The 26,619-nt window shown below is 36.8% G+C and overlaps 1 protein-coding gene across 1 annotated transcript; it reads left to right on the top strand.

Moving 5' to 3' along the window:
- Positions 1-20,967: 20,967 nt before the first annotated feature.
- FSCB (fibrous sheath CABYR binding protein) lies at positions 20,968-23,033 on the top strand (the record flags this gene model as incomplete). The annotated part of the gene is given in 5 exon segments (XM_079913576.1): positions 20,968-21,333; positions 21,335-21,407; positions 21,410-21,421; positions 21,794-21,886; positions 21,889-23,033. Coding segments are annotated over 5 exon segments (1,674 nt in total). The 5' UTR covers positions 20,968-20,982.
- Positions 23,034-26,619: the final 3,586 nt, after the last annotated feature.

The following is a 26,619-nucleotide window of genomic DNA, read 5'->3' on the forward strand; positions in this document are numbered from 1 at the left end:
GGTTCAGTCTTGGAATGTTGTACTTTTCTAAGAATTCATCCATTTCTTCCACGTTGTCCATTTTATTAGCATATAGTTGCTGTAGTAGTCTCTCATGATCCTTTGTATTTCTGCAGTGTCAGTTGTTACTTCTCCTTTTTTATTTCTAATTCTGTTGATTTGAATCTTCTCCCTTTTTTTCTTGAGTCTGGCTAATGGTTTATCAATTTTGTTTATCTTCTCAAAGAACCAGCTTTTAGTTTTATTGATCTTTGCTATAGTTTCCTTCTTTTTCATTTATTTCTGATCTGATCTTTATGATTTCTTTCCTTCTGCTAACTTTGGGGGTTTTTTTGTTGTTGTTTTTCTTCTTTCTCTAATTGCTTTAGGTGTAAGTTTAGGTGGTTTATTTGAGATTTTTCTTGTTTCTTGAATTAGGATTGTATTGCTATAAACCTCCCTCTCAGAACTGCTTTTGCTGCATCCCATAGGTTTTTGGGTCATGATGTTTTTATTGTCATTTGTTTCTAAGTGTTTTTTGGTTTCCTCTATGATTTCTTCAGTGATCTCTTGGTTATTTAGTAGCGTATTGTTTGCCTCCATGTGTATGAATGTTTTACAATTTTTTTTCCTGTAATTCATATCTTGTCTCATAGCATTGTGGTCAGAAAAGATACTTGATATGATTTCAATTTTCTTAAATTTACCGAGCCTTGATTTGTGACCCAAGATATGATCTATCCTGGAGAATATTCCATGTGCACTTGAGAAGATAGTGTATTTTGTTGTTTTGGGATGGAATATCCTATAAACATCAATTAAGTCCATCTTGTTTAATGTATCATTTAAAGCTTGTGTTTCCTTATTTATTTTAATTTTGGATGATCTTTCCATTGGTGTAAGCGGGATGTTAAAGTCCCCTACTCTTTTCGTGTTACTGTCAATTTCTCCTTTTATGGCTGTTAGCATTTGCCTTATGGATTGAAGCACACCTATGTTTGGTGCATAAATATTTACAATTGTTATATCTTCTTCTTGGATTGATCCCTTGGTCATTATCTAGTGTCCTTCTTTGTCTCTTGTAATAGTCTTTATTTTAAAGTCTATCTTTTCTGGTATGAGAATTACTACCCCAGCTTTCTTTTGATTTCCATTTGCATGGAATATCTTTTTCCATCGTCTTACTTTCAGTCTGTATGTATCCCTACATCTGAAATGGGTCTCTTGTAGACAGCATATATATGGATCTTGTTTTTGTATCCATTCAGCCAGTCTATGTCTTTTGGTTGGAGCTTTTAATCCATTTACTTTTAAGGTGATTATTGATATGTATTTTCCTATTTACCATTTTCTTAATTGTTTGGGTTTGTTATTGTAGGTCTTTTCCTTCTCTTGTGTTTCCTGCCTAGAGAAGTTCCTTTAGCATTTGTTGTAAAGCTGCTTTGGTGGTACTGAATTCTCTTAGCTTTTGTTTGTCTGTAAAGGTTTTAATTTCTCCATCAAATCTGAATGAGATCCTTGTTGGGTAGAGTAATCTTGGTTGTAGGTTTTTCCCTTTCATAACTTTAAATATGACCTACCACTGCCTTCTGGCTTGCAGAGTTTCTGCCGATAGATCAGCTGTTAACCTTATGGAGAGTCCCTTGTATGTTTTTTGTTGCCTTTCCCTTGCTGCTTTTAATATTTTTTCTTTGAATTTAATTTTTGATAGTTTGATTAATATGTGTCTTGGTGTGTTTCTCCTTGGATTTATCTTGTATGGGACTCTCTGCACTTCCTGTACTTGATTGACTATTTCCTTTCCCATATTAGGGAAGTTTTTGACTATAATCTTTTCAAATATTTTCTCAAGACCCTTTGTTTTTCTCTTCTTCTTCTGGGATCCCTATAATTCAAATGTTGGTGTATTTAATGTTGTCCCAGTGGTCTCTGAGACCATCCCCAATTCTTTTAATTCTTTTGTCATTATTGTGTTCTGTGGCAGTTATTTCCACTATTCTATCTTCGAGGTCACTTATCCATTCTTCTTCCTCAGTTATTCTGATATTGATTCCTTGTAGAGTATTTTTAATTTCATTTATTTTGTTGTTCACCAGTGTTTGTTTACTCTTTAGTTCTTCTAGGTCCTTGTTAAACGTTTCTTCTATTTTTCCTATTCTATTTCCAAGATTTTGGATCATGTTTACTATCATTTCTGTGAATTCTTTTTCAGGTACACTGCCTATTTCCTCTTCATTTGTTTGGTCTGGTGGGTCTTTATCTTGCACCTTCATCTGTTGTGTATTTCTCTTCTCATTTTGTTTAACTTTCTGTGCTTGGTGTCTCCTTTTCACATGCTGCTCGTTCCTAGTTCCTTTTACTTCTGGTGTCTGCCCCCAGTTGTTGAGGTTTCTTTGGAGGCTGGTGTAGGCTTCCTGGTTCAGGAGACTGTTGCCTGTGTTTTGGTGTATGGGGCTGGATCTTGTCCCTCTGGTGGGCAGGGCCACGTCTGTTTGTGTGTTTTGGGGTGTCTGTGAACTTAGTATGAGTTTAGGCAGCCTGTCTGTGAATGGGTGGAGTTGTGCTCCTATCTTGCTAGTTGTTTTGCATGGGATGTCCTGCTCTGGAGCTTGCTGGCCATTGGGTGGAGCTGGGTCTTAGTGTTGAGACAGAGATCTTTGGGAGAGCTTTCACTGATTAATATTACAAGGGGCTGGTACGTCTCTGGTCATCCAATGTCCTGGACTTGGCTCTCACATCTTGGAGGCTCAGCCCAACTCCCGGTTGGAGCACCAAGACCCTGCCAGCCACTTGGCATGGAAGAAAAGGAAAAAAAAAAAAATCAAAGAGACAGAACCCCAAGACAAATGGTAAAAGCAAAAAAGCAAAACTCAACAGATGAAATCACACAAAGAAACACACATACAGTCACAAAAAGAGAGAGAAAAAAAGGGAAGAGAGCAACCAAACCAATTTGCTAACCCTCAAATGAAAACAAACACTAAAAAGTAAACTAAGATAAACATAAAACCCAAGCCAAATCAAATGCAGAAAGGAAACCCCAAGTCCACATTGCCCCTAAAGTCCACCGTCTGAATTTCGGGAACACTCATTTTCTATTCAGGCATTCCACAGATGCAGTGTTTACCAAGCCAATTGCAGGGATTTAATCTGCTGCTTCTGAGGCTCCACGGAGAGATTTCCCTTTCTCTTCTTTGTTCGCACAGCTTCTGGGATTCAGCTTTGGTTTCTACCCCACCTCTGCATTTAGGGTGCCCTCAGGCATCTTTTCACTGCCCAGACAGGAGGGGATTAAAGCAACTGCTGATTAGGGCTCTCTGGCTCTCTCAGGCCAGGGAGAGGGAAGGATATGGTAGTCATAATTGGGATGTGGGGAATGTCTGCGGCCGCAGAGGCCAGCGTGAAGTTGCAACAGCCTGAGGCATGCGTGTGTTCTCCCGGGGAAGTTGGCCCTGGATCACAGGACTCTGGCAGTGGTGTGCTGTACAGGATCCCAGGAGGGTGTGGGTAGTGACCTGCGCTTGCACACAGGATGCTTGGTGGCAACGGTGGCAGTGGTAGTGGTCCATGCCCGCCTCTGGGATCTGAGATGATAGTCGTGGCTTGTGCCCGTCTCTGTAGCTCGCTTAGGCGGTGCTCTGCCATCTGTGGGTACACGGAGCAGGAAGCCCCTCTGCTCGCACACCCCGAAACAATGGTCTCTTGCCTCTTCAGCAGGTCCAGACTTTTTCCTGGACTCCCTCCTGGCTAGCTGTGATGCACTAGCCCCCTTCAGGCTGTGTTCACGCAGCCAACCCCAGTCCTCTCCCTGGGGTCTGACCTCCGAAGCCAGAGCCTCAGCTCCTAGCCCCCACCTGCCCCAGTGGGTGAGCAGACAAGTGTCTTAGGCTGGTGATTGCTTGTTGGCACTGACCCTCTGTGCGGGGATCTCTCCACTTTGCCCTCTGCCCCCCTGTTGTTGCGCTGTCCTCTGTGGCTCCGAAGCTTCCCCCCATGCCACCCCCGTCTCTGCCAGTGAAGGGGCTTCCTAGTGTGTGGAAACTTTTCTTCCTTCACAGCTCCCTTCCAGAGGCACAGGTCCCATCCTTATTGCTTTGTCTTTTTTTTTCTTTTTTCTTTGGCCCTCCCCAGGTTCATGGGGATTTTCTTGCCTTTTTCGAAGTCTGAGGTCTTCTGCCAGCATTCAGTAGGTGTTCTGTAGGAGTTGTTCCGCATGTAGTTGTATTATTGATGTATTTGTGGGGAGGAAGGTGATCTCCACTTCTTACTCCTCTGCCATCTTGAAGGTCGACTGGTTAATACTTTTTAGATTAGATTCTCTCTGTTCCAATAACTGGTATGGTTTCTGTTTCCTGACTGTTTCCTGACCAATACAAAATTGGTACCAGGAGTAGGATCAGGAAATAGAACCTCAAAGGTGAGATTTGATGATTAGCCTGGTTGTACTTGAGCCTAAATGCAGTGCTGAGTTCTGTGCAAATTTGTAATGGGATGTTAGTAATCCATGGTGTGCAGTGGTATCAGGATTAAATAAATTTTCTTCTGCTGTTGATAGTGTTGAATGACTAATACTCAAGTGCATTGGTAGCTCCTGACCAATATGACAGTAATGATGACTACAAGTTTGTGGCAAGCGATGGCTTCCTTTGAATGCACAGGTATACTCCCAGAAGAAATTCAAGCTCAGATCTTTAAACTCTCAGCCGAAGTCATTATCTGAGAACCAGAGATCTTCTTAAGAGAATCTTTTATTTCTTATAGCTCACTGAAAGTCAGGCATAAAATTTAATTGTGCCAATTGCAGAAATACAACATAAGTTGCGATATTGCCATGTCTCTTATATGAAAGGGAATTGATTAGGAAGGAGTGAAACCTGGAAGCTTGGAGTGAGAACATCTGAGTGGATTTATACTGAATATGAAGTATTAGTTAGTGGATATTTCCATGAAAACCAATAAAAATCAGGACGAAAAAAATCATACTTTAAATAATTAATAGTGAAAGTACAGTATACTTCAATGTTCTTTAGGAGAGAGATCTCTCGTGTCAGTCCAAATGTCAAATGTTCTCTGCCCAATGAGTCACTGTAAATGAGAATGTTTGAGTATGTCAACACTGAAAAATGGTGTCAGTGGGCTGTACCAGTAGGAACCATTACTGAAAGCTCTGTTGTCATTCATGGAGTCTGATGTGCTGTAGTAGCCAATCTGCTTGTCATCAGCAGCTGTCAGAATGCCTCCTGGCTTCATTGCTCACAACTACATGTACAAAACTCCTAGTCTCGCTCCTGCTTTTAATCACTGTCCTTCTCTTTTATACCATCTTATCATTCATTCTGAGTTGGAAGGGCGACAGTCTGAACCAGCTGCTTCATGTCTTGATGTAGACTAATACCCTAGTGATGGAATTTTCTTTTGAAATAAATACACGATGGGGAGTTGAAATGTTGAGTTTATGGTAATATCAACCCATGAGAGAAGAATTATAGTGCAGTAATCGATCAGTAGTCTTTGGAATCAGAATAGCTTTGAATCTTGATTCAGGCACCCACTAGCTAGGTAACTTTGGGCAAGTTACCTAAACTAAAACTCAGTTCCTCCATCCATAAAATAGCAGCAATAATAATAAATTCATAGAATTTTGTGAGGGTTAAATGAAATAATGGAACACTCAGTATATTAGTTTCTTACTGATACTCTAACAAAGTACCACAAACTTAGTGCCTTACACAATACAACTTTATTCTTTTACAGTCCTGAAGATCAGAGGTCTGAAATGGGTATTACTAGCCTAAAATTAAGGTGTCAGCAGGGCTGTGTTGATTCTGGAGGTTCTAGCAGAGAATCCATTTCCCTGCATTTTCTAGTTTCTAGAGGCCACCTACATTCTTTGGCTGATAGCTCCTTCTTCTACTTTGGAAGTCAGCAGCGTAGTATCTTCAGATCTCTTTCTTGTCTGCCTCACTTTTTCACTTTAAAAGGAGGCTTGTAATTATATTTGGCCCACCCAAATAATCTAAGATACTCTCCATCTCAAGGTCAGATGATTAAAAACTTTAATTCCGTCTGCAGCCTTAATTCTCTTTTGCCAGGTAAGCTAACATATTCACAGGTCTGGATATTAGGATGTAGAATATCATTGGGAGGCCATTCTTCTTCTTACCTCACTCAATAAATATTATTAAACAACTAATGCATATGAAGTACTTAGCACAGTGCCTGGCACATGGTAGGTCATTAGTAAAGATATTATATTCTTCATCCAAAATTCTTCAAACACTTTAGATTAAAAAAAAAACACAACCACAAGCAATCTGGCAGGACTTAAGCAAATGGTGACTAGTGTATAGATAAACCCATTCTTTGTTGGAAGAGGAAAGGGTTAGTCACCTACTGACTCTCACTGTGGTCCATCTTGTCCTCTCTCTCTCTCCAAGCTTTATCAAAATCATGTCACACGAGAGAGCCCCATATCTTTGAAACTTCTGTTTTCAATCATAAAGTATGTTGACATTCTTTAAAGTTCTACCAGGTGTTCTGATGTCACTAATATCTATCTGGTTGAATATAAAAGTTAAACATTTATTTCATGACCATTCAGAAAAATTGTCAGTATTATTAATCATGCAACTTAATATTGTTGAGTATATTTGCTTAAACTGAGAAATTGCTCTCTGACAAAAGTGTCATTGATCTAGAAATTATTTTTTCCCTAGTATCTATTCTTTTTACTGTTATATGTTAGAAACTTACATTTTGGTTCAATATTTTTAATGATACATAAAAACACAGATTATTAGAGGCTTCAGTGTGTTAGTGTATTTTTGGATAATGTTCTATAATGAGATTAAACCTTTACAAAATTGTGAAAGAAGTAGTTTATTTTCAGTATCATCCATCTGCTTTTACCTTGTGTCACCTATTTCCCCCCTTTTAAAGATATGTAAGGCCTACATGTTTTCTTCTTTCTTTCTACTACCAAGGTCTGTTCTGAAAAAAAAGAAAAACCACCAAAAATCTCATTTATAAGTATATTGTAAAATTAAATCAATGTTTTTCTTCTCTGAAGGATATTTGCCTATTAGATTGAATTTTTTCTTATGAAATGGCTTTGCCTCTTTTTAAAGAAACTTTCAGAAGCAGAGTTAGGGAAGGCATTTGTGTTTACTAGCACATGAATATGTAGAATTAAACCACCATACAGGTATATATACATTTTCTGACTTAACCTGAATCCAATCCCATTTTTAGAAATTTCTATTTTAGCTTTGATGCAACATCAGTATTCAGTTTGTATCAATATACTTGATTTCAGTTAATGCCCACTTGAAATCTCTGCTACAGGTTGAGCCTGTTTTGGTTTGATATCTCTTAATTGACTTGGCAGTCACTTTAAAGCTACCATTGGAAAGAATTGTTTTACATAGCCCTTTTAAAACAATAGAACACAAAACAGAAAGGCAGTGGTATAGCTGCTTGTTTGCATGATTGAAGCAGAAAACATATTTAGAGTTGAGATGATGCTTTCCAGTTTTTCTAAATACATCGTCAAAATTTTTTCTTGTGCTCTGTGGGCTTCATGCTTAGTTGAAGGTATCTAGCCATGCACTGAATGTGCTGTATCATAATGTCACGTCGAAATACAGGGGAGGAGGGATCCCATTTCCTCAGCCTACTTTTTATTGCTGTCGGTGGTTTCCAGTGTGACTCTTTATGCCAAGTAGTTAGAAACAATGTTATCATCAGAGAACAGTGCGTGGGTTTTAATGCCTTGTAATGCTAGAGCTGACGAGTCATACTTTTAGAATGAATCTCCAGATTCATGTGCTATGTTCCATTTGTGTACACAGTAGCCTCTGTTTTGTCCACAGAGAGCTTTGAGCTTTCAAGAGCTGAGCATGTCCAACACAAGGAGTTATGTTCTTCAGCTGAGTTAGAACTTTAGTTCTTTATAAATTCAACCCTTTAAACAAAGGATTATTTCAAATGTCTTCATTTTATCAGGATATATTTTTTCTCAGCTGTTCTAATGCTACTTTTGTTATGTGTTTATTATGTTGTATACTTTCAGGGACAGCCACTGTGGGGATTTTTTTTAACCTACTTGACACCGTTGGGCTATTTGAAGCAAGCAAGTTCTGGAAGTTAGTTGGGAGTTGCTTTTGCTATAGGCAAAATAGTCAAAGAGCACTCGAGTCCTGAGTGTCAGATATAGTTTGGAGAAAAGAGCCACACCTCAGATCTTACCACCCTTTTGCAAAGACTCTGGTCTGAGCTGGGCCTCTATCACTTTCTCTTCAAGTGAAGGTTTTGTAGGGCACGGAGACAAGCAGATGGGTTTATTCTGGACAGGGCAGCAGATATTTCACAAGGAGAATTTAGTTCACACTCTTTTTCTAGAAACTTCTGGTGGGTATATTTATGGAAATGATCTGCAGTAATCCAAGATCTAAAGTCAGAATGGATAGAAAGGATACTCATATCCTTTTAAAGTTCTTTCTCAGCAAGTTCATGATTTGTCCCTGGAGGATACTTCTAAGCATATTTTTCTTGGCATGTTTAAAAACTCTGGTCTTCTTTTTCTAATAAAGAATTTTTAATAGCCTTTCAAATAGCTGAATTTGCATTTTTAATAGTTTCTGCTTGAGCATTTCTACCTCTGTATAATTAGAATATTTCAAAGTAGAACTTATATGTACTTTTTTGTATTTCTGTGAAAATGATGCTCTATTTTAACTATATAATGTTAAATAAACATTTTAAAAAGTAGTGATAGACTAAATAGAAATTTTTATTCGAACTGCTATACATGGAACAATTAATTATTTAAACAGGCTCATATGTCATTTTTCTAAGGAGTGAGTGAAGTTAGGAGCCCAGTAAGTTACCCACGCAGGTATGAAAATTTTCACTAATAGGATTTGACTAACTCTTACATGCTCTAGATCTGGAGAGGTGATATTTTAGATTTAAAGGTGATCTGGAGACATAACTTAATGTTTTATTATATTTCATTTTGTCATATTTTTTATATATGTTGGGTTTAATTCCCTTAAGTTCTGTTTGTAGTTAATTGTCTCAGGAGAAGAGTGAAAGAGAGCAAATGTTAAGTCTGGATAGGAATTGTAAATCTTTAGATTAAAAAAAGGAATACTAAGACCTTATATTGACCAGTAATTGCTGGCTACAAGAATGTTATAGTCTTTTGTGTTAGAAAAAAGTTTTTCACTAAACAAAAAAAAGTATTTTTAATTTTTAAAATTAAATAATTTAATTTCTATTCCATTTCTATTCTGATGTAGTAACTTTTGGGGCTGGACCAAGGAGCAGAACCCATTTCTGGTGAAGAAATTACTGTGTAATGAGTTGAGCCCTGCTTGGTCAAGGGTGGGACTACTGGGTGTGTGTCCTACATTTTCCACACAACTCAGATCTTTTGTAAAAGAGATTAACATGTGGCCCAGTAACAACTATATCATGGCTGCAAAGGAATTACTACTCTCCTCTCCATTGCTAAATTGTATCCAGTTGTATCCTCTCCATTGCTAAATTGTATCCATCCCAAAGGAGAACTTCTGGATCGCTGTAGTAGGACTAGGGAAGGGAATAAGGGAGATGACTTCCGTCACTAAAACCCCTCCCTCTGACCCACATAATGTAGCCTGTTTATTAAGAGCTTGATTGTTAAGATAACCAATACTGAACTCGATTTTCCTGTGTGAGTGGACTAAAAAGAATTGGCATTAACTTCTTTCACACTCCTTTATTTCTTTAGCTAAACTTGGGTATGATCTAAAACAAATTACCATTTATCAGAAATATTTAGAGAAAGCAGTGTTTTGGTAACTATACATTCTTATTATTCAGGGTTTATAATTTAAACATTTAAACCACATACCACATAAGGATTTCAAAGTTTATGATATAATAACATCCTCAGATCCCTAAATTTATATGATATATGTATCATTCTTCACAGGAAAATACAAAATTTAGGTAATTTCAGTAGAGTTTAATAGGGGAACTAATTATAAAGTCTGGTCAGAGTATAAGGGAAATCATGAAGGATAGGGAAATCATGAAACAGTAACATTACTATCCCTAAGGTGAATGGGGCAGGGGAAAATTTAGTGAAGAGAGAGACAGTGAGGAAGAGAGGAGAGAGAGAGAGGGAGAGAGAGCAAGAGAGACAGAGACAGAGAGACAGAGGGAAAGAAAGAGAGGGTGGGAGAGAGCTATATGAAGAGAGCTATAAGCAAAGGATCTTATAGGATCCATGACCTTTGGCAGAGAGACTCAGTCAGCTCCAAGCAACTCTTCAGTGAAGGAGCTAGGGGAATCTCACTCTTCTATCTCCTTCAGATCTCCTGCCAAGTGTACTCCATTTGCTGAATGCAACCAAATTTTAAAAAGCAAGGTTACCCATTGTTGCAGTCCATTTGGGCCAGGCTCCTGGGATACAATGTAGGGTACAAGAGTGAAGAGAAGATCTAGAATGGCAAACAAAAGACATCAGAATTATATGTAATTTAAAATTTGAAGATTCAGAAGACATAAATATTTCTGAATGTTTGTGAAAAATCAGCATGACCATTGATTATCTCTGTATAATATTCTGTGTACTAACTCTGATATATTCTGGAAATTTTTTTATTGAATTGATCATGTATTTTGTCTATATAACTATATAAATATATATCTTGATTGGCATCTTGTTATAAAAGTAAAGGATTGCAAAAACCTCCAGAGAAAAGACCACTATCCTTCTACCCCAATCACTAGTCATTTATATTTACAGTTGCTATGTGTTTCCTCTAGTAAAATAATAATGACAAAAATAATATCTTAAAAGATCAAACCTGACCTATATACAGTATGTCTTTTTACCATAAACACTTAGTAGAAAGATTAGTGGGGCAAAAATAGTTGAAGAACTTCTGATTAAATAAGGGTTACCAGAATAAGGCATTGCAGTCTGCACCTACAATGGAACACTTTTTAATCAGAGATATTTTGAGAACATTGTGACCAAAATATCTCACAATGCTTCATATCCTTGATATGTTTTGCCACAATCCATACTGAACTTACCCTGTATAATCTATTCTTTTACTCCTTCAAGGCAAAATATTGTACTAAACAAAGTTAAACAGGTAAGGAAGACTTTACTCAAGGCTATTGGAATAGAGGTGAGAGACCAAAAATGCTGTCTGAACTCAACCCCACTGAAACAACGGGCTGGATAATTTTTAAGAGATTGGTTGGGTGAATTTTAGGCCATCTAGGATTCTTAAATCTTCATGACAAGGGATAGCTTTACAACTTGGAGCAAGGCACCCACTGCTCACCAAAGCTAGGCTACTACCCTCCCATGGAAGCTAAAAGAGGCACTATCTTCTTTGAGGAATGCATTAAAAAAGGATGGCTCCCAGGTACTCGAGAAAGACAGCCCTGAATTGTAAAACTGGCAAGAGTCTTTAAAAGATTTACATTTCAAAGAGGCAGGGGAAACATTTTCAAAGTTTTCTAAAGAAACTACTCTAAGAAAATGGAGGTCAGAGACTTAGAGTCAGGAGGAAACTTGTCTAAAATTTAGTCAAGCTGAGGGGAGCATTAAGGCCATCTTGGTCATACACTTTTGACTTCTCTCCTCTTTTAATATTTCTTTGATCCCATCCAGTTCAATCCCTTTACTTTGTGCATCTCTCTACCCCCCAATGAAAACTTCCATACATTGTCAATATTTTGATAGCCTGCTACATCCATCTCTTTGCTTTAACTGATGATATAACTTTCCTTGTAACCTTCTTTAATGGAGGCCCCTTGTTTCCTCAAACCACAAGCACCTTGGGATGGGGAGGAGGAGCCCATGACTGCTTTGATCGTTCCCTTAACTGTTATACAAAATGTATTTACTTATTGATGATCTTACTAACAGACTGTGGCAAAATCTATTGCTTCTTGTTCCTGTGCTTGATCGACTTCCTTAATACTTCTGAAAATCACTGAAATCATTGGCTTCAGACTTGGAGTTATTATCCTCATTCCTTGTACTTGGGTCACTCAGTGTTAAATTTCAATGTCTAACCTCAAAATTCCTTGGATTCCTCAAATTTAGAGACTTGCATCTTATTTCTACCCCAATCATATCCTTGGCTTTATTGTAAGCCAACATTACTTTTCCTTTTTTAATCTTAAATTATAGCTTCCCACCCTCTCACCACTTGTTCCTATCTTTTCCATTTTCTCATTCCTTTGCTCCCACTACGCTTGTTCATTGAGTTTCAGTCCCTAGTCTCCTTTATTTTTTCCTTACACCTCAGTTTATACCTGTCTTAACTTCCTATCATATCTGGCCTTAGGTTGTAGTTAACCCCTTTGATCCTTTTCACTCTTTGCTCCACTACCCTAGCAAACCCAAAAAACTTGCATCAATCAAACTCCTACTCTTCTATAAATTTGTGCATAGGTTGCTGAACACAGTTGAAAAAAATTTAAAATATCTTGGCTATTATGAATAATGCTGAAATGAACATGGGAATGTAGATATCTCTTCAAGGCAGTGATTTCATTTCCTTTGGATATATCCAGAAGTGAGATTACTGGATCATACGGTAATTCTATTTTTAATTTCTTGAGGAACCTCAATATTATTTTCATAATGGCTGTATCAGTTTACAATCCCACCAACAGTGTGAAAGAGTTCCCTTTTCTCCATATCCTCTCCAGCATTTGCTACCTCGTCTTTTTGAGAATAGACATCCTAACAGGTATAAGGTAATGTCTCCCTGTGCTTTTTATTTGCATTTCGCTGATGATAAGTGGTTTTTAAAAAAATTGAAGTGTAGTTGATTTACAATGTTGTATTAGTTACAGGTATATGGCAAAGTGATTCAGTTATACACACACATATATATATATATATATATATATATATACACACATATGTATATTTATATTCTTTTTCAGCTTCTTTTCCCTTATGGGTTATTACAAAATATTGAGTATATTTCCCTGTGTTGTACAGTAGGTCCTTGTTGGTTGTCTATTTTATATATAGTAGTGTGTATATGTTAATCCCACCCTTATCCCTCTCCCTTTCCCCTTTGGTAACCATAAGTTTGTTTTCTATGTCTGTGGGTCTATTTCTGTTTTGTAAGTTCACTTGTATAATTTTTTTTAGATTCCACATGTAAGTGATATCATATGGTATTTGTCTTTCTCTGTATGACTTACTTCACTTAGTATGATAATCTCTAGTCCATCCATGTTGCTGCAAATGGCATTATTTCATTTTTTATGGATGAGTAATATCCCATTGTGTGTGTATATATATATATATATACACACACACACACACACACACACACACACACACACACACACATATACACACTACATCTTCTTTATCCATCCATCTGTTGATGGACATTTAGGTTGCCTCCATGTTTTGGCTATTGTAAACACTGAAGTGCATGTATCTTTTTGAATTATGGTTTTCTCTGGATATATGCCTAGGTGTGGGATTGTAGGATCCTATGGTAGCTCTATTTTTAGTTTTTTAAGGAACCTCTATACTGTTCTCCATAGTGGCTACATCAATTTACATTCCCACCAACAGTGTAGGAGGGTTCCTTTTTCTCCACACCTTCTCCAGCATTTATTATTTGTAGACTTTTTGATGATGGCCATTCTGACTGGGGTGTGAGGTGATACCTCATTGTAGTTTTGATTTGCATTTCTCTATAATTAGTGACACTGGGCATCTTCTCATATGCCTTTTGGCCATCTCTATGTCTTCTTTGGAGAAATGTCTATTTAGAGCTTCTGCCCATTTTTTGATTGGGTTGTTTGTTTTCTTGATATTGAGCTGCACGAGCTGTTTGTATATTTTGGAGATTAATCCCTTGTTGGTCTTATCATTTGCAAATATTTTCTCCCATTCTGTAAGTTGTCTCTTCACTTTGTTTATGGTTTCCTTTGCTGTGCAAAAGCTTTTAAGTTTAATTAGGCCCCATTTGTTTATTTTTGTTTTCATTTCCATTTCTCTAGGAGACGGATCCAAAAAGATACTGCTTACCTGTTGACCACTTGTATGTCCTGTCTGGAAAAATGTTATTAAAGTCCTTTGCTCTTGTTTAATTGGGTTTTTGTTTGTTTGCTTTTTGGTTTTCTGCTACTAAGTTGTATGAGTTCTTTACATAATTTTAATATTAATCCCTGATTCAATAAACTGTTTGCATACATTTTTCCCATTCCATAGGTCACCTTTTCATTTTATTGATGGCTTCTTTTGTCGTGTAGAAGCTTTTTAATTTGAGGTAGCTCCACCTGTTTATTTTTGCATTTTTTCTTTTGCTTTTGGTATCAAATCCAAAAAAATCATTGCCAAACCAATGTCAAGGATCTTGATCTCCATGTTTTCTTCTAGGAGTTTCATGGTCTCAGGTCTTATGTTCATCTTTAATCTATCTTAAGTTAATTTTTGTGAGTGTAATTTTGGAATATAGGGGTCCAATTTTTTTTTTTTTTTGCATGTGAATATTTAGTTTTTCCAGCACCACTTATTAAAGAGACTACCCTTTCCCCACTGTGTATTCCTGGTGCCTTGTCAAAAATTAACTGGTCATATATCTTTAGGCTTATTTCTGGGCTCTATTCTGCTCCATTGATCTATTTATCTTTTTTTATGTCAATCCCACAGTGTTTGATTACTATGGCTTTTTAGTATAGATTGAAATCATGAAGTTTGACACCTCTACCTCTGTTCTTTCTTAAGAGTGCTTTGGCTATTTTGGGTCTTTTGTGGTTCCAAATGAATTTTAGCATTGTTTTTTATATTTCCATGAAAAATGCCTTTGGAATTTTTATAAGGATTGCATTGAAGCTATAGATGGCCTTGCATGGTATAAACATTTTAGCAATATTAATTTTTCTAGTCTGTGAACATGGAATGTCTTTCCATTTATTTGTGTCTTCTTAAGTTTCTTTCATCAACTCCTTATAGTTTTCAGTGTACAGATCTCTCACCTCCTCAGTTAAATTTATTTCTAAGTATATTATTGTTGATGCAATTATAAAAAGGGATTATCTTCTTAATTTCACTTTCTAATAGTTATTGTATAAGAATACAACTGAGTTTTGCATGTTGATTTTTCTTCATTCTGAAACTTTCCTGAATTTTTAAATTAGTTTTAACAAGGTTTTCTTGGTGGCATCTTTAGGGTTTTATATATAAAATATGTCATCTGCAAACAGAGACAGTTTTATTTCCTCTTTTCCAATTTGAATGCTGTTTATTTCTTTTTCTTGTTTAATTGCTTTGGCTAGTACTTCCAGTACTATGTTGAATAGAAGTGGTGAGAGTGAGCATCCTTGTCTTTTTCCTGATATTAGAACAACAACTTTGGCTTTTTACTGTTGAGTATATTATTAGCTTCATATATGGCCTTTATAATGTTGAGGTATTTTTCATCTATACCTAATTTGTTGAGTGCTTTTATCATGGAAATATGTTTTTTTAAAGTTTTTTGTTGTTGTTTTTAAATGCTTTTCTGCATCTTTATCCTTCATTTTGTTAGTGTGCTGTATCACATTTCTTGATTTGCCTGTGTTGAACCATCCTTGCATTCCAGAGATGAATGCCATTTGATCATGGTGTGTTATCCTTTACACATGCTGTTGAATTCAGTTTGCTAATATTTTGTTAAGAATTTTTGCTTATATGTTCATCAGGGATATTGGCCTGTAATTTTCATTTCCTATAGGGGTCTTGACAAGCTATGGTGATAGGGTTATACTGGCCTCATAAAAATAAACTTGGAATTGTTCTCCTGTCTTAAATTTTTTGGAAGACTTTGAGAGAATTGATATTAATTCCCCTTTAAATGTTTGATAGAATTCACCAGTGAAGCCATCTAGTTCTGTGCTTTTCTCTGTTTGGAGGTTTTTAATTACTGATTCAATCTCCTTATCTGTTCAGATTTTCTATTTCTTCATGATTCAGTCCTGGTAGGTTTTATTTTTCTACTAATCTAGTCATTTCTTCTAAGTTATCCAATTTGTTGGTGTAAAATTATTTATAGTAGTCTCTTATGATCCTTAGTATTTCTATGTATAAGTTGTAATCTCTCCTCTTTTATTTCAGATTTTATTTGAATCTTCTCTTTTTTCTCAGCCTAACTAGAAGTTTGTCACTTTTGTTTATCTTTAAAAAAATCATCTTAGTGTCGTTAATTTTTTCTATTGTCTTTCTAGTTTTTATTTCTGTTCTGATCTTTCTTATTTTCTTTCTTCTGCTATCTTCATATTTATTATTCTTTTACTAGTGTTGAGGTGTAAAGTTAGGTTGTTTGAGATCTTCCTTTTTTGATTTAGGTGTTTATTGCTATATATTTCCCCCTTGGAACTTCTTTTGTTGCATCCCATAATTTTGGTATGTTGTATTTCCATTTTTATTTGTCTTAAGAATATTCTTAATCTCCCTTTTGATTTCTTCTTTGACCAATCAGTTGTTCAGTAGTATGATATTTAATTTCCATATATTTGTGAATTTTGCTGTTATCTTCTTGTACTTGATTTCTAATTTCATACCATTGTGGTTAGAAAGATGCTAGATATCATTTCAATTTTCATAAATTTTTAAAGACTAGTTTTGTTAGATAACATATGATCTCTCTTGGAGAATGTTCCAAGTATGCTTGAGGAGAATGTTTATTTTGCTGCTGTTGGAAGGAATGTTTATATATGTCTGTTAGGTCCATCTGTTCAAAAGTGTAATTCAACTCCAATGTTTTCTTATTAATTTCCTATCTGGATTATATACCCATTAATGAAAGTGATATAATCAAGTTCCCTACTATTATTGTATTGCTGTCTACTCATCCCTTCAAGTCTCTTAATATTTGCTTTTTATATTTAGGTGCTTTGATATTAGGTTCATAAGTATTTACAATGGTTATGTCCAAAATAACAATACCATAGAGTCTCTAAATCAGTGCACCATCAGGCTGTTATCTATTTCTTCAAGAACATCTCTTAAATGATTTACTTTGTTTGCTTTGCCTTTCTTCTTGCCACAGCAGATTTCTTATAGTTCCTAGAACATGGCATTTCTTCCTACTGGTACTCCTTTGGATACTTTCTCAATTAGATGCCATCTACTATAAACCTTTTCTGGTCCTATTATTCTAGGTAAATTATATTCCCTCTTAACTAATTAAAATTATTTTCACAAATTTTTTACTTATTTACTTAGTTTCTCCCACTAGACTGTGAGAGTCATAAAGACAGGATACAATGTCTTTTTGTATTCTGTTGTTTCCCTAACATGTAGGAATTGTCCCTGGAATAGATAGGTGTTCAGTAAATATTTCTTGAGGGAATAAATATTTCCAAAAATTAAATTTCTTGGAAGCAGAATTGTTGACACATGGTATGCATGTTTCAGGAACTTTTGATATTTACTTTCAAATTCTCCAGAATAACAATTGTATCAATTTAAACTCCTGTCAGTAATGTAGGAGACCATCCATTTAATAATACTCTCATTTGTTTTAAGGGAGGGGAGATTACCTTTAAAATAATCTTTGCTAATTTTACATTGATATTATTTTAATTTTAGAAGTAAAGTGGATCTCTTTTATATATTTATTGGTCAGTTATTTTTCCTCTATACGTTTTCTATCCATGTTCTTAAAATTTTTTCTATTGTGTTATTTTTATATTGATTTTCTAAAATCTTTTAGTGCATTAAGTATAGCTCTTTGTGATATTTTACACTTATTTTTTCTTTTTCTGCAATTTAATTTTTAAACTTTATAATTCACAGAAATTTTAGTGTTTTATCACTTCTATTTCCCACCCTTCCACTGAAATTGCTCTTACTCAAGTTACCAATGACCTTGTAGTTGTCATAGCCAATGGACCTTTTTCAGATTTCATCTTATTTGATCTAGTCAGTTTAGAACAAAGCAATATAGGTCACAGTTTAGATATTTAGTCTTCATTGATTTGAAATATCTCTGCTATCTAAATCATAGTTTTCAAAGTCATTATAATTATAAATGAAATTAAGTACCAGTCAGCAAATTTGATTTTGGTAAAATTAAATGCAAGTTATCAGAGAGAGGCCTTTCAGCAAATCCCTCTGGTTTTATGATTGTAGAAATAGGTCAAACATTGTATAAAACTAAATGCCAAACCTGAGTCAGAAATAAAGAAACTAGTCCTAGAGATTGAGAGAGTCAGAACTACAGCATGTCAGGTGGGAGTAAAAAACATGGGGCTCTGAAATGTTGTATTGTTTTTCTCAGGCTGCCATAAGAAAGTACCAAAAACTAGGTTAAAACAACAGAAATGTATTCTAGTTCTAGAGGCTTAAAGCCCCCAGATCAAGGCATTAGCAGGGTTATACTCCCTCCAAAGCCTCTAAAGGAGGATCCTTCATTACCTCTTTCAGCTTCTGGTAATCCTAGGTGTTCCTTGCTTTGTGGCAGCATAACTGTAATCTCAGACTCCATCTTCATATGGCCATCTTCTCTATGTGTCTTTTTGTGTCCAAAGTTTCCTCTTTTTAGGATACCATCTTACCCTGATTACATCTACAAAGACCCTGTTTCCAAATAAGGTTACATTCAGAGGTACTGCAGGTTAGGACTTCAACATATCTTTTGGGGATACACAATTGATCCCACAACAGATGTGAACCAAGTAAAGGGGAGAGAGCTGAATCATGTGAGATTTCCTAAACAAGGGTTAAAACACCTAACCCAAAATTGATCAGACAGATTGAATAATGTAATTGTTGGTTAGATTAGTGGGACAAAAGGAGCATTTCTGGATCTTAAAAAATATGATGAGAAATTGCTTTATGAAGTCCCTCTATTTGGGATTCTATTCTATTTGGGATCTCAAGTAAATTTTTAATTGATTGATTATTTAGGAATACTAATTTGCCTCTATGAATAAGATAGTAGCAATAGGCTATTTACTTTGATAGTTTGGTGTGTAATTAAGAAAGATCAAGTTCTTATTTCTTGGAGGGGAAAACAAAAATAGCAAGAATTGGAAAATGAGTTTATGTCTATGGAAAAGTTGGCAAAATCTTATTTAAGTTAATGCAGCAAAATTAATCCAGTACATGAAATGTTATATTAACCCAATTAAGGCAATGTTGGTTTTGACATTTATTTCTTCTTATGAGTTGGCCCAAAATAGACTTTGAAGATACCACATAATAGACTTTGAAGATACCACATAACGTCATAAACTTGATTGCAAAATATACATGCAATGTTTGACAGATACAATTGAGAGGAACACCAGACCACAAAGTGGTTGATAAACAACCTAGGTTTCAAACTACAGCAGGTCTGATGAAAACTTATGCCAATACTTTTGTAAAATGACTATTGTTTTACTTTACTTTATTAAATCTTAGAAAGATAAAACATAGTGGAGCAGAATAGACAAAAATGAAAGCAGAGCAAGTGGAGATGTAGGACAAGCAGTATGGTTTCTAATCACATTCCTCCAATTACACCCAACAAATATTCACCTATCCCTGAATAGAGATAGAGGATGCTTTAGGGACTGGGTCAAAGAATGTGTAAAGTGCTTATTTATTTGGCTAAGATTACCTAACTACAATTATGACTAATGCATGTCAGACAAAGGGAATTATTCAATGATGCTTTTATATTTCATGGGGACAATAAGCATAAAGAAATTTAAAAATATTCCTAGGTTAATGAAGTCATAATAATTGTTTAGGTATGTTTATTATATTGTCTCATGTGACTACATTTTTTAAAGGCTATTTTTCTCTTTAACTGTCCTTAGACTAAAGGAATATGTTTTTGCACATCTTTTGACCAATCTCCATCTTTCTAGTAAAATTTTTGTGTGATGTATGTTAAAGTTTTTTTTTTATATTTTAAATCTATTATAATTCCATTTGCAGTCTGCTTAACTGGGATTCCTCTTTTTCAAAGCTTCAATTAAAAGTTGTCATCTTCACTGGGGAATTCATTCCCATGTGGTTATTCAGCAGAGTATATAGTGACTGCATCAAAAATTGCATTTTATTTCACTTGACATATCTTTACACTCAATATTCTTTTATTTGACAAACTTGGGTGGAACAATTTTCTGAAATAGTTGAAAATTAAAATATCTCAAGTTGTTTGAGAAGGCAAACATGCCATATATATACACACATTGATAGTAGGCTCTTGTGGTTACTGAATACTAAGGACATAAGAAAGGAACTTACATGGGTACAGACCTCAGAACTCAAGTTTTTCAAACAATATTAACTTTCCATCAAATTATATAAACATATATTGATAGAACAATGCCACACATACGTTACCAGTTGTTTTCTCCAACAATTGAAAATAGGCTGCAGAATTCTGAATTCAGCATTATAACGGTCTTTGACAGTAGGATGAAATAGACAGAATTGAAAGTTCAAAAGCATCAACTCCAACTACAAGAAAGCAGCATTACTGGAGTTTACTTCATATTCCTCTGCTAGACAAACACTTTTTTCAACTTGCTGTTTCAAACTGTAGATCTCTCACTTGTGGCCAGCATCCATGAGTGTTTACCGGGTTAAAAAGTTCTGGGTATACCATTGATGGAACCTTGTAGGGACAATTGGCAGTGATATCATAGACCTGTAGGGAAACTTCTAGAAGTTATACCAGAGACTAAACAGGAAAGATGCTTACTAAGTGAGGTGGGATCCAACAAGAGTGTAGTACAGAATGCCATAATTTATGAATTACTTTTTTCTGAGGTAGTTCAACAGAACAACACTTAATGAGGAAGGCAAAGGCTTAACTATTTGGTAAATTTGTCATTCTTGATGATTAATTACTTGAAGATTGATAAGTTTGAATTCTACCAGTATTAGAAATGGAAGAAAGTGATGAATCTGATCACCTTATCTCAGCAGGGAGGCAAGAAATTTGAAAGAGAAGATGACCCAGCCAACCAATGGTAGATAAATCCCAGCAGACTGAAGTGACAGAGAAAAAGAAACACTTGCCTATACCACAATCATCTGGCCCCAAAGGTACCCTTAGTATTGGTAATATTCCTGGGAGCAAATTCAACTATGAATGTCATAGAGTATCTTCTCAACTTCAGCAAACTTGGACAAAGAGAAAGCATGTACATGATATGACTGATAAATCTCTGCAGACAGAAACTACTGCAGAAGAGAAAGAAGAAGAAATCAAGTCAGTTTGTGAAACAGTGGTACCTGAAGAAAAGCCAGCTATTGGAGAAGCAGCCCCTGAATTTCCAGAGAGTGTTCAGGAAGTAGAAATTCCACCAAGCAGACAGACACTCAGTTCAACTCAAAACAGACAGATCCCAGCAGACCAGTTGTACTGGAGACTGGACAATGATGAACATTCCTTAAAAAGAAAAAGTAGGGCTTCCCTGGTGACGCAGTGGTTGGGAATCCGCCTGCCAATGCAGGGGACACGGGTTCAAGCTCTGGTCCGGGAAGATCCCACATGCCGTGGAGCAGCTAAGCCCACGAGCCACAACTACTGAGCCCACGTGCCACAACTACTGAGGCCCGCGCACCTAGAGCCCATGCTCAGCAACGGGAGAAGCCACCACAATGAGAGGCCCACACACCGCAATGAAGAGTAGCCCCCACTCGCTGCAACTAGAGAAATCCCGCTCACAGCAACAAGAAAAACCACCCAACTCAGCCAAAAATAAATAAATAGATAAGTTAAAAAAAATCAAGCTTCACAGCACATAATAAAAAAGAAAAAAACAAAAGAAAAAGTAGACAAGGAAGAGCAGACAAACTTTAGTGAATCAGAAATAGTGGTTATTGGCTGGCCAAGTAATCCGTTTTCAAAGTCAAAGGAAGGTGCACAGAAACACAATCCTCAGGGAAGATTTTTGTTACTGAACATCCTGAATTTCAACCCACAACAAGTAACAACGAAGAAATTAGGCAGCAAAGTATTAACAGAGTTTTATCTATTCCACCAACGAAAAATGATGCTCCAGTACTTTTAGAAGATGGGAAAGATGTTCCAGCTGAAGTACAGTCTCCCGCTGCAGAAGAGAGCTCTGCTGAAGTGCAACTTCCACTAGCTGAGGAGATTACTGCAGAAGAGGTTTCTGCTGAAGTTCAGCCTCCAGCAGCTGAAGAGGCTCCTGTTGAAGTACAGCCTTCCCCAACAGAAGAGCCTCCTGGAGATGAGGCTCCTGCTAAAGTAGAGCCCACCTCAGCTGAAGAGACTCTTTTAAAAGAGCCTCCTGCTGAAGTTCAGCCTTCAGCAGCTGAAGACGCTCCTACACAAGAGGTCCCAGAACTTCAAATTTCACCAGCTGTGGAGTCCCCTGCAGAAGAGGCCCCAGCTGAAACTGAGTCTCCTCCAGCTGAGGTGGCCCCTGCTGAGCTTCAGTCTCTACCAGCTGAGGAGGCCCCTGCAGAGAAGTCCTCTGCCAATATTCGGTCTCCACCCACTGAGGAGACTTCTGCAGAAGAGGTCCCAGAAGAAGTTCAGTCTCTGCCAGCTGAGGACACCCCTGCAGAAGAGGTTTCCACCAAAGTTCAGTCTCCACCAGCTGAGAGGACCCTTGCAGAAGAGGCTGCAGCTGAACTTCAACCTCTACCAGCAGAGGAGGCTTCTGCAGAGGAGGCCCCCGCTGAATTTCAGCTTCCATCAACTGAAGAAACTACTTCGGAAATGTTCTCTGTTGACAAACAGTCTTCACTAGCTGAAGAGTCCTTTATTACACAAATCTCTGTAAAAGAAACCTCTGCTGAAGTTCTGCTTCCACCATCTGAGCAAACACCTGCAGATGAAGCTCTGGTAGAGAATGTGTCTAGGGTTTATCAGTCTCCCCAGGCAGCGGACGTCCTGGTGGTAAAATTAGGATCAGGGGTTTTGGAAGATAAGCCAAAATCTGAAGAGCCTTTAGAATGGGATACAGTTCCTGAAGATTCATCTGACACCAAGAATGAAGAGATTTCGATTAAAATAAAGGGTGTCCATATAGAACTGGAATAGGGGCCTCCTCCTCAGCTGTAGTCAGGTCTTAACTAAGCTAGCAATCAAGACAGGTGGCTCTGGGAAGTACATACTTTAGAAAAGGGTAGGTGCTTGCAGGTAGCTTTGTGAAGAGGGAAGTGAAAGGAAATCCCAGCATGTGGACTGCAGTTTGGAAAATGAGCAATAACAACTAGTGATTTAAAATTACTGTGCTATTTTTATTCAAATCTAAAGTGTATAAAATATCTGTGTTTTTTTTTTTTTTTTTTTTTTGGTACGCAGGCCTCTCACTGTTGTGGCCTCTCCCGTTGTGGAGCACAGGCTCCGGACGTGCAGGCTCAGCGGCCGTGGCTCACGGGCCCAGCCGCTCCGCGTCATGTGGGATCTTCTCGGACCGGGACACAAACCCGTGTCCCCTGCATCGGCAGGCGGACTCTCAACCACTGCGCCACCAGGGAAGCCCTAAAATGTCTATTTTGAAATGAAGTAAGTTTATAATTGAAATAATTAAAACATACTTTCTACACTAAACCTTGTTGACAAGGGTAAAATATTCTCTTCAGCCATTTTGTTTTTCTCTCTATGTGTAGCTTGTAGTGGAAAAGACTTATTCTTTTCTACAGTTGTCTCATCTACTTTAAATTCCTTGAGTTTCAGTCACACATCTAAAGTCATGGAGTGTTTTCTTTCTCTTTATTATAATTCATCATATCTCTTATTCTCTTTCCATTTGATTCCTTCTGCGGAAAGCATTTTTTTCCTGTTTTCACTCCAATCTTCTTTTTTTTTTTGTGGTTCGTGGGCCTCTCACTGTTGTGGCCTCTCCCGTTGCGGAGCACAGGCTCCGGATGCGCAGGCTCAGTGGCCATGGCTCACGGGCCTAGCCGCTCCGCGTCATGTGGGATCTTCCCGGACCGGGACACAAACCCATGTCCCCTGCATCGGCAGGCTGACTCTCAACCATTGCGCTACCAGGGAAGCCCCACTCCAATCTTCTTGAACATTTTACATTTCACTGTCTGGATAGGGACACATTTCCTTTGTAAAAATCTTCATTTCAATGAAGATAACTATGGATGAAGTATTTTAAAAGGTGTGTAATCATAAAGAAAAATACACTGAGATGGCCTTGAGGGCATATTCTTATTTATCTTTGTTTCCTTCCAATTTTATTGAGATATAATTGACATACAGCACTGTATAAGTTTAAAGTGTATAGCATGATGATCTGACTTACATACATCATGAAATGATTACCACAATAAGTTTAGTGAACGTCCATCACCTCATAAAGATATAACATTTTAAAAAACAAAAAAATTTTTTCCTTGTGATGAGAGCTCAGGATTTATTTTCTTAACAACTTCCAGAAATAATATACAGTGATGTTAATTATATCATGTTGTACTTCATGTCCCTGGTACTTATAATATAACTGGAAGTTTTTAGTTTTGACCATCTTTATCTAGTTCCCCCTTACCCCACATTCAGCCTCTGGTAACCAGAAATCTGATCTCTGTTTCTATTCAGTTTGTGTGTTTGTTTTGTTGGGCGGCTTTGAAAATATAACTGACTTACAAGACTATGTTAGTTCTTGGTATACAACATAGTGATTCAATATTTCTATACATTATAAAATGATCATCACGGTAAGTCTAGTTACCATCTGTCACCATACAAAGATATAACATAATTATTGACTATATACCCCACACTGTGCATTTCATACCTGTGACTCATTTATTTTATACCTGGAAGTTTGTACCTGTTAATCTCCCTCACCTATTTCTCTCATTCCCCCAATACCCTCCCCTCTGCAACCACCTGTTTGTTCTCTGCATCTGTAACTCTGTTTTTGTTTTGTTTATTCATTTTTTAAAAAAATTCTTTTATTTTTAATTGAGATATAGTGGGTGTACAATATTATATAAGTTTCAGATGTACAATACTGATTCACAGTTTTTAAAGGTTATAGTCAATTTATAGTTATTATAAAATATTGGCTATATTACCTGCATTGAACAACATATCCCTGTAGCTTATTTTATCCATAGTAGTTTGTACGTCTTAATCCCCCACCCTTATCTTGCCCCTCTGCACTTCCTTCTCCCCACTGGTAAACAATAGTGTGTTCTCAACATTTGTGAGTCTTCCTTTTTTGTTATATTCGCTAGTCTGTTTTATTTTTCAGATTCCATCTATAAGTGATCATACAATTTTGTCTTTCTCTGTCTGACTTATTTCACTTAGCACAATACCCTCCAAGTCCATCCATGTTGCTGCAAATGGCAAAAATTTTATATGTATATAACACATCTTTATCCATTCATCTGTTGATGGACATTGAGGTTGCTTCCATATCTTGGCAATTATAAATACTGCTACTATGAAAATTGGAGTGCATGTATCTTTTTGAATTAGTGTTTTTGTTTTTTCAGACATATACCCAGGAATGGAATGGCTGGGTCATATGGTAGCTCTATTTGTAGTTTTTTTTTTTGTTTTTTTTTTTCTGTGGTACGTGGGTCTCTCACTGCTGTGGCCTCTCCCGTTGCAGAGCACAGGCTCCAGACACGCAGGCTCAGCGGCCATGGCTCACGGGCCCAGCCGCTCTGTGGCATGTGGGATCCTCCCGGAGCAGGTGACAAACCTGTGTCCTCTGCATCGGCAGGCAGACTCTCACCCACTGCGCCACCAGGGAAGCCCCTATTTCTAGTTTTTAAGAAACCTTCAAAATGTTTTCCACAGTGGCCGCACCAATTTACATTCCCACCAACAATGTATGATTGTTCTCGTTTCTCCATATCCTCACCAACATTTGTTATTTGTGTTCTTTTTGATGACAGTCATTCTGACAGGTGTGAGGTGATTTCTTATTGTGGTTTTGATTTGCATTTCCCTTGATTAGCAATGTTCAGTATCTTTTCATGTGCCTGTTGGCCATCCGCACGTCCTCTTTAAAAAAATGTCTATTCAGTTCTTCTGCCCATTTTTCAGTCAGGCTGTTTGTTTTTTTTGATGTTGAGTTGTATGAGCTGTTTATATATGTTGGATATTAACCCCTTATTGATCATATCACTTGAAAATATTTTCTCCCAATCAGTAAGGTGTCTTTTCATTTAATCAATGGTTTCCTTTGCTATGCAAAAGTTTTTAAGTTTAATTAGGTCCCATTTGTTTATTTTTGCTTTTATTCCCTTTGCTTTAGGAGACAGATCCAAAAAATATATTGCTACAATTTATGTCAAAGAGTGTTCTGCCTTTGTTTTCTTCTAGGAGTTTTATGGTTTCTGGTCTTACATTTAGGTCTTTAATCCATTTCGAGCTTATTTTTTGTATGTGGTGATAGAGAATGTTCTAATTTCATTCTTTTACATGCATCTGTTCAGTTTTCCCAGAAACCACTTATTGAAGAGACTGTCTTTTCTCCATTGTATATTCTTGCCTCCTTTGTAGTAGATTAATTGACCATAAGTGTGTGGGTTTATTTCTGGGTTCTGTATTCTGTTCCACTGATCTATGTGTCTGTTTTAGTGCCAGCACCATACTGTTTTGATGACTGTAGCTTTGTAGTATAGTCTGAAATCAGGGAGTATGTTTCCTC

This window comes from Stenella coeruleoalba (genome assembly GCF_951394435.1).
Source record: "Stenella coeruleoalba genome assembly, chromosome: 2".
Classification (NCBI taxonomy): domain Eukaryota; kingdom Metazoa; phylum Chordata; class Mammalia; order Artiodactyla; family Delphinidae; genus Stenella; species Stenella coeruleoalba.